This window comes from Salvelinus namaycush, chromosome 27 (genome assembly GCF_016432855.1).
Source record: "Salvelinus namaycush isolate Seneca chromosome 27, SaNama_1.0, whole genome shotgun sequence".
NCBI classification, from domain to species: domain Eukaryota; kingdom Metazoa; phylum Chordata; class Actinopteri; order Salmoniformes; family Salmonidae; genus Salvelinus; species Salvelinus namaycush.
The window spans coordinates 14,791,671-14,808,722 of record NC_052333.1 but is presented as its reverse complement, the minus strand read 5'-3'; the positions used below and the strand labels follow the sequence as shown (position 1 = coordinate 14,808,722).

Genomic DNA, 17,052 nt, shown 5'->3' with positions numbered 1-17,052 from the left:
TTCCCCGCTCTCCACTGGGATTCACTGCCTCAAACCCTATTACAGGGGCTGAGTCACTGGCTTACTGGTGCTTTTCCATGCTGTCCCTAGGAGGGGTGCGTCACTTGAGTGGGTTTAGTCACTGACGTGATCTTCCTGTCCGGGTTGGTGCCCCCCCTTGGGTTGTGGCGTGGGACAGATCTTCATGGGCTATACTCGGTCTTGTCTCAGGATAGTAAGTTGGTGGTTGAAGATATCCCTCTAGTGGTGTGGGGGCTGTGCTTTGGCAAAGTGGTGGGGTTATATCCTGCCTGTTTGGCCCTGTCTGGGGGTATTGTCGAACGGGGCCACAGTGTCTCCTGACCCTTCCTGTCTCAGCCTCCATTATTTATGCTGCAATAGTTTATGTGTCAGGGGGCTAGGGTCAGTCTGTTATATCTGGAGTATTTCTCCTGTCTTATCTGGTGTCCTGTGTGAATTTAAGTATGCTCTCTCTAATTCTCTCTCTTTCTCTCCCTCTCCCTCTCCTTCTCCCTCTCCTGGCCTGATGACTCCTTGCTGTTCCCAGTCCACCTTGTCGTGCTGCTGCTCCAGTTTCAACTGTTCTGCCTGCGGCTATGGAACCCTGACCTGTTCACCAGACGTGCCACCTTGTCCCAGACCTGCTGTTTTCAACTCTCTAGAGACAGCAGGAGCGGTAGAGATACTCTGAATGATCGTTATAATCTCCACCCGCACAGCCAGAAGAGGACTGGCCACCTCTCATAACCTGCTTCCTCTCTACCCGGCACAGCCAGAAGAGGACTGGCCACCCCTCATAGCCTGGTTCCTCTCCAGGTTTCTTCCTAGGTTCCAGCCTTTCTAAACACATTTGATTGATTGATAGTTAAACCCACCAAACTACTTCTCTGAGCTACACTACTGTATGCAGGGTGTGTGTATGGGTGAGTATGTATTAGTTTGTGTTTATAACGTGTGTGTATGTGTGTGTGTTTAATGTGTGTGTGATTAATACGTGTGTATGTGTGTGGTCAGGGGCTGAAGGGTCTGGTAGATTCGTCGTAGTCAGACAGACATTTGGGATGGATTCCTTTGGCATTGTAGTAATCCACCACCTGATTGGGCACCTCTGCTAGCACACTCTTAGCTAGCGCAGCCGGGGATGCCTGGGGAGACACACACACACACCAACACACACACACACATTACACACGTTTACACACACAAGTTATACAACCTCACACACACACACAAACACAGATATTATACACACACTTGCGAGTGCACTGACTACTCAAAGACTTTTGCTGTCTGTTATTTAAACTGTACAGTGATTACACCAACCCCTTTGTCTGTTTCTCTCTCCCTTCTCTCTCCCTCCCTCCCTCTCTCTCCTGCTCCCCTTCCTCTCTCTTCTCCCTATTCTGTCTCTCTATTTCTGTTCTGCTTGGAGCATGTGAAGTAATTATTTGCTTTCTCCGCCTGTCAAAATTGAAATACATCATGACACACATGCAAATACACTCACACACATGTGCACGCACATACACATGCACACACAGACACAGACAGACACACACAGAGACAAACACAGAGACAAACACATGCATGGACACACACAGATACACACACACACACGCATAGCCAATGGATAAATTTGTTTTGACCAGCGCAGCTAGACCACGTCACTGCTCGTTATTCATACACACACACACACACGCATGCATGCACAGACACACACACAGACTTACGTGTTTGAAGTCTTTGAAGGGAACAAACTGGACAATGTCTCTGAGAACAGGTTCTCCTTTTGGGGACCTGAAAAAACATGACTCTATTATATAATTATGAGTTATTACATGAACATCATAAATGTTCTTATTAAAGAGACCGACAGACAGACATGCAGAGAGGTATAACAGACTAACCTGAGTATTCCATCGTCTCCGTCCAGCATCTGCATGTCACTGAAGTCAGCGTTTCCCACTCCTACTATGATGACAGACATGGGTAGGTGGGAAGCATGTACTATAGCTTCTCTAGTGTCAGCCATGTCTGTTATCACTCCATCTGTTAGGATCAACAGGATGAAATACTCCTAGAGAGGAGAGAAGAGAGAGAGAGAGAGAGAGAGAGGGAGTGAGAGAGAGAGGGAGTGAGAGAGAGAGGGAGCGAGAGAGAGAGAGGGAGCGAGAGAGAGGGAGCGAGAGAGAGAGAGAGAGAGAGGGAGAGAGAGAGAGGGAGCGAGAGAGAGAGGGAGAGAGAGAGGGAGCGAGAGAGAGAGAGGGAGCGAGCGAGAGAGAGAGAGGGAGCGAGAGAGAGGGAGCGAGAGAGAGGGAGAGAGAGAGAGCGAGAGAGAGAGAGAGAGAGAGAGAGAGAGAGAGAGAGAGAGGCGGAAGAGAGAATGAAGGAGGCAATGGTTCAAATGTAGTGTTTAGTCAGCCGACAGGTTCAGAACAAAAATATTCAAAATATTATATTCAGCCAGCAGATGTTTTGATTGGTCCAAAAAAAGGAGCCGTTTATCTGGGTAATGTGTGTGTAAAGTTTATACAAAATGATGAAGGATCACTGATCTCTGTCTTACCATAGCTTCCATGGTGTGCATCTCCTCTGAGGCAGAAGAAGCAACTTTCTGTATGATGGGAGCGATGTTGGTCGGTCCGTACAGCTGGATCTTAGGAAGACAGCCCTGGTAGGCTTCTACCACACCCTGGATACCTGAAACACACACCCACACACACACACGTGCGCGCACACACACCCACACAAACACACAGTTAAAAAAGAAACATGTGATTTCTCCAACTCCACAGTGGTGAAGTAGCTCAAACATTCTCCTTCTCTTCTACTGATCAAGGAAACCTGTCTTTGTAGATAACACACAGTTGGTGTATTTAAGATTTAGGCTCACACACACACTCACACACTCACGCAACCACGCACACACAGATACACACACACACACACACACACACACACACACACACACACACACACACACACACACACACACACACACACACACACACACACACACACACACACTCACTCACGCAACCACGCACACACAGATACACACACACACACATTCCACCAAGCCAGGTGTCTAAAGTGTGTATGGAGGCTCATTTCACACATTCAGATTAGTGTTTTAGAGGCTCAGTTAAAAATACCATCTCCCACCAATACCAGCTGTGTACTGTGTACTGTGTGTGTGTGTGTCTGTGTGTGTGTGTGTTAGAGGTGTGACAGGCGTGATGCTCACCGGGACATTCCGGATTGTCTTCATCAAAGTTCACGGCAAAATCGTGTGACACCTGAGAATGTGTGAGAGGGGAGTTTACACACACACAGACACACACCTCACAACATAGTGGGATATTTTCTAGCATGGTCACACCGTTTTGAAGATCAACTAGATGACTCCACAACAGCACTCCCCAGACATCTCCAGATCCACTTTGATTGAATATCTCTAACCTTGAAGTCAGGTGGGATCTGAGCTCCAAACCCAAAAACTGGAAACATCTTGTCACTAGAGAGCGAGAGAGAGGAGATGGAGAGAGAGATAGAGACAGACAGAGAGAGAGAGATTCACAAAATACTAATATGACGCAATGTGGAACTGTTTGCCCAAACTAAACATGCTAGATGCAATCATCACGATTGTCCTATTACAGCTCATTGATTAGGTTATTGATAATATAGATAATTGATAAGTTACCTGTCGTAGTCTTGACATATTTCTCCCACAGCCACCAGGGCTTTCAGGTACTCATTGGGCTGGTACGGATGGATGTAGTGGAGAGAACAGCTGTTCCCAGGGTCTCCGTTTGATGCTGTAAAGTCTATGGCCACCTGGGATACACACACAATATAAAGGTGATGATGACATGGCCATTTCATAATAAATCAGACAATATCTGGCTGCATTCAACCACACACTTTACTTTACTGACTTGATTGTCCACATGGGGACATTTCGTTGCAGTGTCATGTACACGTTTAAAGTGACGTTTAAATACAAAACAAATTGACAATACAACTTTCATAACAGTTACATACCAATAAAAAAAGACTAGCCTGCTGGCCTTACTGAGTCGACAGGAACATTAGCCTGCTGGCCTTACTGAGTCGACAGGAACATTAGCCTGCTGGCCTTACTGGGTCGACAGGAACATTAGCCTGCTGGCCTTACTGGGTCGACAGGAACATTAGCCTGCTGGCCTTACTGAGTCGATAGGAACATCAGCCTGCTGGCCTTACTGAGTCGATAGGAACATCAGCCTGCTGGCCTTACTGAGTCGACAGGAACATTAGCCTGCTGGTCTTACTGAGTCGATAGGAACATCAGCCTGCTGGCCTTACTGAGTCGACAGGAACATTAGCCTGCTGGCCTTACTGAGTCAATAGGAACATCAGCCTGCTGGCCTTACTGAGTCGATAGGAACATCAGCCTGCTGGCCTTACTGAGTCGACAGGAACATTAGCCTGCTGGCCTTACTGAGTAGATAGGAACATCAGCCTGCTGGCCTTACTGAGTCGATAGGAACATTAGCCTGCTGGCCTTACTGAGTCGACAGGAACATTAGCCTGCTGGCCTTACTGAGTCGACAGGAACATTAGCCTGCTGGCCTTACTGAGTCGACAGGAACATTAGCCTGCTGGCCTTACTGAGTCAATAGGAACATCAGCCTGCTGGCCTTACTGAGTCGATAGGAACATCAGCCTGCTGGCCTTACTGAGTCGACAGGAACATTAGCCTGCTGGTCTTACTGAGTCTATAGGAACATTAGCCTGCTGGTCTTACTGAGTGGATAGGAACATTAGCCTGCTGGCCTTACTGAGTCTATAGGAACATTAGCCTGCTGGTCTTACTGAGTGGATAGGAACATTAGACTGCTGGCCTTACTGAGTCAATAGGAACATCAGCCTGCTGGCCTTACTGGGTCGACAGGAACATTAGCCTGCTGGCCTTACTGAGTCAATAGGAACATCAGCCTGCTGGCCTTACTGAGTCGATAGGAACATCAGCCTGCTGGCCTTACTGAGTCGACAGGAACATTAGCCTGCTGGTCTTACTGAGTCGACAGGAACATTAGCCTGCTGACCTTACTGAGTGGATAGGAACATCAGCCTGCTGGCCTTACTGAGTGGATAGGAACATCAGCCTGCTGGCCTTACTGAGTGGATAGGAACATCAGCCTGCTGGCCTTACTGAGTGGATAGGAACATTAGCCTGCTGGCCTTACTGAGTGGATAGGAACATTAGCCTGCTGGCCTTACTGAGTGGATAGGAACATTAGCCTGCTGACCTTACTGAGTGGATAGGAACATCAGCCTGCTGGCCTTACTGAGTGGATAGGAACATTAGCCTGCTGGCCTTACTGAGTGGATAGGAACATTAGCCTGCTGGTCTTACTGAGTCTATAGGAACATTAGCCTGCTGGCCTTACTGAGTCGACAGGAACATTAGCCTGCTGGCCTTACTGAGTCGACAGGAACATTAGCCTGCTGGCCTTACTGAGTCGACAGGAACATTAGCCTGCTGGCCTTACTGAGTGGATAGGAACATTAGCCTGCTGGCCTTACTGAGTCAACAGGAACATTAGCCTGCTGGCCTTACTGAGTCTATAGGAACATCAGCCTGCTGGCCTTACTGAGTCAACAGGAACATTAGCCTGCTGGCCTTACTGAGTCAACAGGAACATTAGCCTGCTGGCCTTACTGAGTCGATAGGAACATTAGCCTGCTGGCCTTACTGAGTCAACAGGAACATTAGCCTGCTGGCCTTACTGAGTCTATAGGAACATTAGCCTGCTGGTCTTACTGAGTCTATAGGAACATTAGCCTGCTGGCCTTACTGGGTGGATAGGAACATTAGCCTGCTGGCCTTACTGAGTGGATAGGAACATTAGCCTGCTGGTCTTACTGAGTCAACAGGAACATTAGCCTGCTGGCCTTACTGAGTCAACAGGAACATTAGCCTGCTGGTCTTACTGGGTGGATAGGAACATTAGCCTGCTGGCCTTACTGGGTGGATAGGAACATTAGACTGCTGGCCTTACTGAGTGGATAGGAACATTAGCCTGCTGGCCTTACTGGGTCTATAGGAACATTAGCCTGCTGGCCTTACTGGGTGGATAGGAACATTAGCCTGCTGGTCTTACTGAGTCTATAGGAACATTAGCCTGCTGGCCTTACTGAGTCGATAGGAACATTAGCCTGCTGGCCTTACTGAGTGGATAGGAACATTAGCCTGCTGGCCTTACTGAGTCAATAGGAACATCAGCCTGCTGGCCTTACTGAGTCAACAGGAACATTAGCCTGCTGGCCTTACTGGGTCGACAGGAACATTAGCCTGCTGGCCTTACTGAGTCGATAGGAACATTAGCCTGCTGGCCTTACTGAGTGGATAGGAACATTAGCCTGCTGGCCTTACTGAGTCAACAGGAACATTAGCCTGCTGGCCTTACTGAGTCAACAGGAACATTAGCCTGCTGGCCTTACTGAGTGGATAGGAACATTAGCCTGCTGGTCTTACTGAGTCTATAGGAACATTAGCCTGCTGGTCTTACTGAGTCTATAGGAACATTAGCCTGCTGGCCTTACTGGGTGGATAGGAACATTAGCCTGCTGGTCTTACTGAGTGGATAGGAACATCAGCCTGCTGGCCTTACTGGGTCGACAGGAACATTAGCCTGCTGGCCTTACTGGGTGGATAGGAACATTAGCCTGCTGGCCTTACTGAGTGGATAGGAACATCAGCCTGCTGGCCTTACTGGGTCGACAGGAACATTAGCCTGCTGGTCTTACTGGGTGGATAGGAACATTAGCCTGCTGGCCTTACTGGGTCGACAGGAACATTAGCCTGCTGGCCTTACTGGGTAGATAGGAACATTAGCCTGCTGGCCTCACTGGGTCGATAGGAACATTAGCCTGCTGGTCTTACTGGGTGGATAGGAACATTAGCCTGCTGGCCTTACTGAGTCGATAGAAACATTAGCCTGCTGACCTTACTGAGTCGATAGAAACATTAGCCTGCTGGCCTTACTGAGTCGATAGAAACATTAGCCTGCTGACCTTACTGGGTGGATAGGAACATCAGCCTGCTGGCCTTACTGAGTCGATAGGAACATTAGCCTGCTGGCCTTACTGAGTCGACAGAAACATTAGCCTGCTGGCCTTACTGAGTGGATAGGAACATTAGCCTGCTGACCTTACTGAGTGGATAGGAACATTAGCCTGCTGACCTTACTGAGTGGATAGGAACATTAGCCTGCTGACCTTACTGAGTGGATAGGAACATTAGCCTGCTGACCTTACTGAGTGGATAGGAACATTAGCCTGCTGGCCTTACTGAGTGGATAGGAACATTAGCCTGCTGGCCTTACTGAGTCGACAGAAACATTAGCCTGCTGGCCTTACTGAGTGGATAGGAACATTAGCCTGCTGACCTTACTGAGTGGATAGGAACATTAGCCTGCTGGCCTTACTGAGTCGATAGGAACATTAGCCTGCTGGCCTTACTGAGTCGACAGAAACATTAGCCTGCTGGCCTTACTGGGTCGACAGGAACATTAGCCTGCTGGCCTTACTGGGTCGACAGGAACATCAGCCTGCTGGCCTTACTGAGTCGACAGGAACATTAGCCTGCTGGCCTTACTGAGTCGACAGGAACATTAGCCTGCTGGCCTTACTGAGTCGACAGGAACATTAGCCTGCTGGCCTTACTGAGTCGACAGGAACATTAGCCCCAGCTATTTAGGAGGGATCTCACACCTGGCACAAATGATTGTCTAGTTCTGTTTTTCCTGCCGAGGGGTGCCCTATACCTGCGCCCAGAGGGGAGTAGCTCAAAGTCCGGGTACAGGGGGGGGCTTGGGTCTAAAATTATTTTGTGAGCCTTGCGGAGGGCCCTGACCTTAAAGATCTCATCCAGACCTGTCTGTTTGACTCCAAGTACCTTGCTTGCTGTGGTGATAATCCTTCTCAGCATATTTCTCTGGCTGACAGTGGCATTGCCAAACCAACAAACAATACAAAAAGTTAAAATACTCTCAATGAAAGATTTGTAAAACAGAGTCAGTATAGTACAGTCAACATTGAAAGATCCCAGCTAGTGTGTGTGCCTGCACAACCACACATACATGCACAACCACACACACACCCACACGGCCACACATACACACACACACCCCAGATAACCATCATGCACACACAACCACACACACACACCTACATGCCCCCCCCCCCAAGATAACCATCATACACACACACCCCAGATAACCATCATACACACACACACCCCAGATAACCATCATACACACACACACCCCCCAGATAACCATCACACACACACACACACCCAGATAACCATCATACACACACACACACACCAGATAACCATCATACACACACACACCCCTAGATAACCATCATACACACACACACCCCCCAGATAACCATCATACACACACACACCCCCAGATAACCATCATACACACACACCCCCAGATAACCATCATACACACACACACCCCCCAGATAACCATCACACACACACACACACACCCCAGATAACCATCACACACACACACACCCCAGATAACCATCATACACACACACCCCCCCAGATAACCATCATACACACACACACCCCCAGATAACCATCATACACACACACACACCCCAGATAACCATCACACACACACACACCCCCAGATAACCATCATACACACACCCCCCCCCCCCAGATAACCATCATACACACACACACCCCCCAGATAACCATCATACACACACACACACCCCAGATAACCATCATACACACACACACCCCAGATAACCATCATACACACACACACACACCCCAGATAACCATCATACACACACACACACACACCCAGATAACCATCATACACACACACACCCCCAGATAACCATCATACACACACACACCCCAGATAACCATCATACACACACACACCCCAGATAACCATCATACACACACACACCCCCAGATAACCATCATACACACACACACCCCAGATAACCATCATACACACACACACCCCCAGATAACCATCATACACACACACACCCCCAGATAACCATCATACACACACACACACCCCCCAGATAACCATCACACCATCACACACACACACACCCCAGATAACCATCATACACACACACACCCCAGATAACCATCATACACACACACACCCCCAGATAACCATCATACACACACACACCCCCAGATAACCATCATACACACACACACACCCCAGATAACCATCACACCATCACACACACACACACACCCCAGATAACCATCATACACACACACACCCCCAGATAACCATCATACACACACACACCCCCAGATAACCATCATACACACACACACCCCCAGATAACCATCATACACACACACCCCCCCAGATAACCATCATACACACACACACACCCCCCAGATAACCATCATACACACACACACCCCCAGATAACCATCATACACACACACACCCCCAGATAACCATCATACACACACACACCCCCAGATAACCATCATACACACACACCCCCCCAGATAACCATCATACACACACACACACCCCCCAGATAACCATCATACACACACACACCCCCCAGATAACCATCATACACACACACACACACACACACACCCAGATAACCATCATACACACACACACCCCCCAGATAACCATCATACACACACACACACCCCAGATAACCATCATACACACACACCCCCCCCAGATAACCATCATACACACACACACCCCCAGATAACCATCATACACACACACTTACTGTGAACTGGATCTGACAGCCCCCCATGATGTAGTCCAGGAAAGAATACATCTTGATGATCTGTCATTAGAAGGAACACAGTTAAAGGAAGTGTGTGTGTGTGTGTGTGTGTGTGTGTGTGTGTGTGTGTGTGTGTGTGTGTGTGTGTGTGTGTGTGTGTGTGTGTGTGTGTGTGTGTGTGTGTGTGTGTGTGTGTGTGTGTGTGTGTGTGTGAATACATCTATAAAGTGCATGTAGAAATAACACGAGTATACCGCTATTAATATAAATAGCAGAGTAACACTTTACTTGCTTACTGTACAAGGGCATTCATAACAGCTTTATCAGTGTTTCAATGCTATTCAATACTATTTCAATACTATTTCAATAATATTCTAAACAATATGGATAAAGAGAGAGTGATAGGAAGGAGGAGTGTTACCTTACAGTGGTTGAGGACGACGACACCAGAGTTTCTGTAGTTTTTCTTCTTCACCTGGTACTTAGGGTTTATACAGTCCCATTGCATCTACACGTACACGCACACCCACATGCAAATGCAAGTATTCATTTTTTTGCCATATTAAAGTAAATCATTCATTTTTAGCTGTAACATTTTCTCATTAAGGGTCAGATTAAGTTTAGGTTGGGTTAAGGTTGGGTTAGGTTAAGGGTTAAAGTTAGGGTTGGGTTAGGTTTTAAGATTGGGCTAGGGTTAGGGTTGGGTTAGGTTTTAGGGTTGGGTTAGGGTTGAGTTAGGTTTTTGGGTTGGGTTAGGTTTTAGGATTGGGTTAGGGTTAGGTTAGTGTTAGGTTAGGTTTTAGGATTGGGTTAGGGTTAGGTTAGGGTTAGGTTTTAGGATTGGGTTAGGGTTAGGGTTAGGTTTTAGGATTGGGTTAGGGTTAGGTTTTAGGGTTGGGTTAGAGTAAAGTTTGGGTTAGGGTGTACCTGTCTCCCTTCCAGGTCTGTGCGTATCTCCTTATAGGTGGTCTGGAACTCTCCAATGAAGTCGTGCTTCCCATTGGAGTCCCAATCATACACTGTGCACTGAAAAACACACACGCACACACACATGGAAATGCCATGCTGAATGATTGATGGCTGGTTTCGGTGGGGGGCCGTGAAATATTAATCTGGAGATGCTGAGAAGGACTCAGCTGTAGAGAGAGAGAGAGTGTGTGTGTGCACACTTTGTGGTTGGGAATAGTCATTAGACAGCGATGGTTGGAAGCTGAGACGTGTTCACTGGGGCACAACGTAGAAAAATGAAAACATTTCCAAACAGAGAAACAAAATTTGTCATCATATTTGTAGTATCTCTTCTGTTTTAAAGCATTTTCTTCTGTTTGTACTAACTGATCACTGATTCAGATCTGACCTAACTCAGTCCCTCTGTTCTACTCAGAGAGTCTATAAACAGGTAACTGTGTGTGTGTGTGTTCCCCACTAACAGGGCTGACAAGAGCCACGTAGAGTTAAGAGGGTAGTGAATAATGAATGACCTCATGTTTATTCATGAAGACAATAACGTTTAGAATCAGAGTCCCACCACACACACACACGATGCTGAGCTAGCCTGGGCATTATTTTGGGGAGGTAACACAAATCTTCAAGTCGTAGGCAAGATTACTTATAATCATCACATGCATGTCGTTCACCAAAATACCTATTTGTTTTGATTATGGTTAGGTTAGAAGACATTATGGTTAGGTTATAGTTGTGATCTTACCTTTAGTTGGCGGTCATGGTCTCCGCTACATAGTGTGTTGAGAGAGACCTTGAATGACTTCCACACCGGGCTGAGGTCGTTCATCACCGTCTGACAACACACACACACACGTCATTATCATAATCTGTGCTCATACCGTGTGTGCGTGCGTGCGTGCGTGCGTGCGTGCGTGCGTGCGTGCGTGCGTGTGTGACTTACCTCAGTTCTGTGAACTAGTGATCCGCTGCCATCGTCATTTATTCTGAAGATTTCCAAAAACGGATCTGATTTACTGAAGAAATCCTACAGAAAAACAAAGACCTCTTGTTTGATGATCAGCTTATTGTTTGATGGTCAGTTTATTCCGCTACTTTATATTTTTTATTTCATTTAAATATGTATGCCATTTAGCAGACGTTTTTATCCAAAGCGAATTACAGTCATGAGTGCATCATTGTCTTTAAGGAAGCTAAGGAATAATAAGCTAAGGAATAATCACTCTTCATCTTCTCCTTTCCTCCTCTTCTCCCCCTCCTCTCCTCCCCTTCTCCACATTCTCTCCTCTTCTCCCCCTCCTCTCCTCCCCCTCCTCTCCTTCTCTTCTCCACCTTCTTTCCTCCTCTTCTCCACCTTATCTCCTCCTCTTCTCCACCTCCTCTCCCCCTCCTCTCCTCCTCTTCTCCACCTCTCCACCTCTTCTCCACCTTCTCTCCTCCTCTTCTCCACCTTCTCTCCTCCTCTTCTCCACCTTCTCTCCTCCTCTACTCCCCCTCCTCTCCTCCTCTTCTCCACCTTCTCTCCTCCTCTTCTCCACCTTCTCTCCTCCTCTACTCCCCCTCTCCTCCTCTTCTCCACCTTCTCTCCTCCTCTTCTCCACCTTCTCTGCTCCTCTTCTCCACCTTCTCTCCTCCACTTCTCCACCTTATCTCCTCCTCTTCTCCCCCTCCTCTGCTCCACTTCTCCACCTGCTCTCCTCCTCTTCTCCACCTTCTCTCCACCTTATCTCCTCATCTTCTCCACCTTATCTCCTCCTCTTCTCCACCTTATCTCCTCCTCTTCTCCCCTTCCTCTCCTCTTCTCTTCTCCTCTTCTCTACCTTATCTCCTAATTCTCCCCCTCCTCTCCCCTTCCTCTCCTCTTCTCTTCTCCGCTTCTCTACCTTATCTCCCAATTCTCACCCTCCTCTCCTCCTCTTCTTCACCTTCTCTCCTCCTCCACTTCTCTTCTTTCTCTTCTCATCCCCTCCTCCACCTTCCCCTTTCCTTCCCCTTTCCTTCCGCTTTTCCCTCAGTATTATACTCTTTCATCTCTGAAGACATGTACTAATTATTAGACCCACTGCATTTTGTATGTGTACACACACACACGCACGCACGCACGCGCACACACACACACACACACACACACACACACACACACACACACACACACACACACACACACACACACACACACACACACACACACACACACACACACACACACACATAGTCACCTTGTCGTCTAGTTTGCGAGCGCTGAAGGAGAGTTCTACGTAGTCATCATTACCTGATAACTCCTCTGATGTTACCTAGAGCGGAAATGCCATCATCATCATCATCATCATCTGAACTTGTATCGTCTGGTTGTGTGTGTGTGTGCGCGTGCACGTGTGTGTATGTGTGCGTGAGAGCTTCGTACTGTGATGGAGGACTTGCTGGTAGTGTTTCCCTGTTTAAGTAACGCTTTGGACAGTTTCCTCTGGGACACGATCTGCAACACACACACACACACACACACACACACACACACACACACACACACACACACACACACACACACACACACACACACACACACACACACACACACACACACACACACACACACACACACACACACACACACACACACACACACACAGAAAGACAGACAGACATGCAGACAGGTAGAAAACGGTTATAGCAGATTCCGCACTAATCTTTCCTTCTGTCCTCACATGCACACACCTGTCCCAATGTGTATTTACCTGTCCTCACCTGCACACACCTGTCCTCACGTGTATTCACCTGTCCTCACGTGTATTTACCTGTCCTCACGTGCACACACCTGTCCTCATGTGCATTTACCTGTCCTCACGTGCACCCACCTGTCCTCACGTGCACTCACCTATCCTCACATTCACTCACTTGTCCCAACGTGCACTCCATAGCTCCGAGGAAGTCTGTGTCTCTGAGTCCATTGTGAGCTGAGCTGATGTCATGTAGCTCATAGCGAAGACGCTGAACCTCCTCAAAGTAGAAGTCAACCAGAAACACCTTGGAAAACACTGGATTGATACTGCTACGGATCACCTCTGTACGGTCCACCTGCACACACACGCCCACGCGCACACACGCACGTACACACACACACTCACGCACACACACACACACACACAAAGGCACACACGCAGGCATGCACGCACACACGCATACACACAAACACACTTTAAAGTTGTCACACAAGTAAAATATCCAATGGTGATTATTGTAAACAAACAAGCGGTAATGTTGACAATTCAGCACCATTGAAGCGGACAGCGACACCATCATTCTCAAGCTCAGCACCACATGGCAGTGGACAGCAATCGTTTCAGGTCCCCACTGGGAGAATCTCTGGAGACACATCCACCAGTAAGGCCTAACAGTTAGTAAGAAGACTAAAAGCCTGGAGCTATGAATTCTCTTTGTCAGCCTGTTCAGCAAAACTCTTGAATTGTTAATCATAGGGAAAAAATTGCAACTAAACCAAAATAGACCTCTCCTTTGTTTCTTCACAAGTCCAGCCACATAAGGGGAGCAGATTGTTTAGGATTTAGAGACATCTAACTGCATTCTCCTGATAAACCACTCAAAGAGTTTGTTTCTGGTCTTCTGGTCTTTACTAAGAAGCTTTAAACTCTCAGAGGAAAGAAACTACTTCTGTGGATGCGGGTTGAACGAGTGCGAGAGAGAAAGAGAGAGAATGAGAGAGAGAGAAAGAAAGAGAGAGAACGAGAGAAAGAGAGAGAACGAGAGAGAGAGTGTGTGTGTGTGTGTACTGTGGCAAAAGTCAGCTTTTATTTTCTTGTCGAGTCAGGCGCAGAGAGACAGAGAGGGAGAGAAACGGCAGAGAGGGAGCGAGAGAGAGAGAGAGAGAGAGATGGAGGAAGAGAGTACCTCAAACCACTGCCCGTGTGACTGCATCTTGAGGACAACACAGGGGTCTGGTTTAGAAAGGGCATCTCGGTCTGAGATCCCTCGACAAGCCACTCTCAGCTCAACCTGTCATCAATAAATAAATTATTTGATCGATCAATTTGTCAACTAATCATTTTGTTAATCAATCAATCAAGTGTTTATGAGCTACCTTGGTCAGACAGGAAGAGTTGCACAGGCCAAGGGTCGCCTCTGCAGACTCATAGATGTTACTCATGCTGGACACACGAAGGACCTGCAGACAGACACACACACACACACACACACACTTAAGTGAGAAAATACATTACACACACACTTTAGGGAGAACACACAATCCTAAACAAACCCCTCTGTTACAACATGAGAAGATGCTGTGGAACTGAGTAAGCAGTAAGCAGTTCTTATGTTCAAGGTCAGAACTCACACAGACAAACACACACACAAACACACACACACACAGTGCTGTGTTTCAGTTTTTGGACCATTCTACATTCTATTCTGCATTATATTCTACATTCTAGTGTAGTTTAGTCAACATTCTAGTATAACCTCTACATTTAATATTCTATAGTTTAGATCAAGGATGTCAAACTCATTCCATGGAGGGCTTAGTGTCTGCTGGTTTTTGTTTTTTCATTTCAATTAATACCTAGACAACCAGGTGAGGGGAGTTCCTTACTATTCAGTGACCTTAATTAATCAATGAAGTACAAGGGATGAGAGAAAACACGCAGACACTCGGCCCTCCGTGGAATGAATTTGACACGTTGTCTAGATCAATCCTCCATCAACTTCAATCTGCACTATTATATAGTATGTGCTCTCTCTCTCTCCATCTCTTTCTCTCTTTTTTATGCCACTGCCTGCAGTTTGGTAGCAAACTCAATATGACCCAGTTCTGTTCCACAGCTCTCTCCGTCTCTCTCCCGTCCCCCCCCTCTCTCACTATCTCTCCCTCCTCCCTCGTCCTATTCCTCCTCTATATTTCATGCGCTCAGTGTGTGTGGATGCTCGGGTGATTATTTTTAGCTGAGATAATCAGAGTAGGGAATAACAAATGGACAGATAATTAATTCTATATCTGAGTATCTCTCTGTCCAATCACAACTTTACAAGGCAGCATCAGAACCAATCACTGATCAGAGATCCACTGCCCTTGACCCCTGGCCTTCAGATGGACTCAGAAACATGGGACAATTCCAGTGTGTGTGTGTGTGTGTGTGTGTGCGTGTGCGTGTGTGTGTGTGTGTGTGAGTGATGACATTAATAATAATGAATAATGAATCATTAGGGCAGGAAGGTCCATGCTGAGTAATCCCTCCACAGGCTTAGAAAGCTACCACATAACTCTCTCTCTGTCACCTGTGGCACGCACGCACGCACGCACACCCACACAAACACACATACACACTGAACCTACAATCCCATAACATAACACAGCATACCATAACAACTCTTATGTTATTGAGCAGGGTGTGTTGCATGTAAAAAACAAACATCCAAAGCCTTTGTCAAGTTATAACATGGACACGGGGGTGTCCACACACACACACACAAACACACACACTCAGCCCAGTGCCCAGAACATCCATACCTTATTAGTGTTCCAGTCAGTAACTCACCTGAGGTACCAGGTAGATATGGGCAGAGCAGTGAGATGAAGGAAACTTCACTGCTGGGCGGAATCACAGTGACTTCGCCGTCCTCACACACTCTGCACCCATCCCGTTTCTCTCTCTCTCTTTCTTTCCCTCTCTCCGTACGTCAGCTAAGCAGTAGGTACTGAGCCTTGCACCTCAAGCCATGCGCAGACAGGGGATACAGTACATCAGGGTCCTCACGGTATGAATGAAGAGAACATCTCTCTCTGTCTCTTTATCTGTCTCTACTTCTGTCTCTCCCTCCCTCTGTCTCCTCCCAGTAAATTATGATGAGGAGGGTGGCGCAGTGCCGGTTAACTAATGGTAGTTAGTTAGTATCTTTCCCAAGTGGTAGAGCCACGGGGAGCAGCAGGCAGGGGGTACAGGACTGTGACGGTACAACGGCGTGACCCAGTGGTGGATAGAAGTGACTGCACTTTACTGTGTGATGAGCTGGCCCATCCATTCAACATGTAATCCAGATCAAAATAATCCTGCTGTGTTGTGTTAGATTATCATATGTTATCCCCATCAGATTTGGTCCCACCTTTTTCGAATGCAACTTTGCATGCAAGACAAATCTGAACTAAATATATGTGATACCACATCATATGTTTTACCAGCAATGATTATATGACATCAAATGAATACACAGGACACTAAGGGTCCGTTTCCCGGATACAGAGTAAACCCTGCACTAAAA

At 47.2% G+C, this 17,052-nt stretch overlaps 1 protein-coding gene across 1 annotated transcript; it reads right to left on the bottom strand.

Moving 5' to 3' along the window:
- Positions 1-1,010: 1,010 nt before the first annotated feature.
- On the bottom strand, positions 1,011-16,433 carry LOC120022049 (copine-4-like). The gene is made up of 18 exons (XM_038965843.1): positions 16,419-16,433; positions 14,879-14,962; positions 14,689-14,793; positions 13,678-13,857; positions 13,190-13,261; positions 13,005-13,079; positions 11,729-11,812; positions 11,531-11,620; positions 10,750-10,848; positions 10,244-10,330; positions 9,823-9,882; positions 3,707-3,840; positions 3,463-3,517; positions 3,248-3,299; positions 2,567-2,700; positions 1,908-2,077; positions 1,731-1,797; positions 1,011-1,145 (listed from the first exon to the last, which is right to left on the bottom strand). The coding sequence occupies exons 1-18, from the start codon at positions 16,431-16,433 to the stop codon at positions 1,011-1,013; spliced, it is 1,698 nt and encodes a 565-aa protein (XP_038821771.1).
- Between the last annotated feature and the right edge of the window lie 619 nt (positions 16,434-17,052).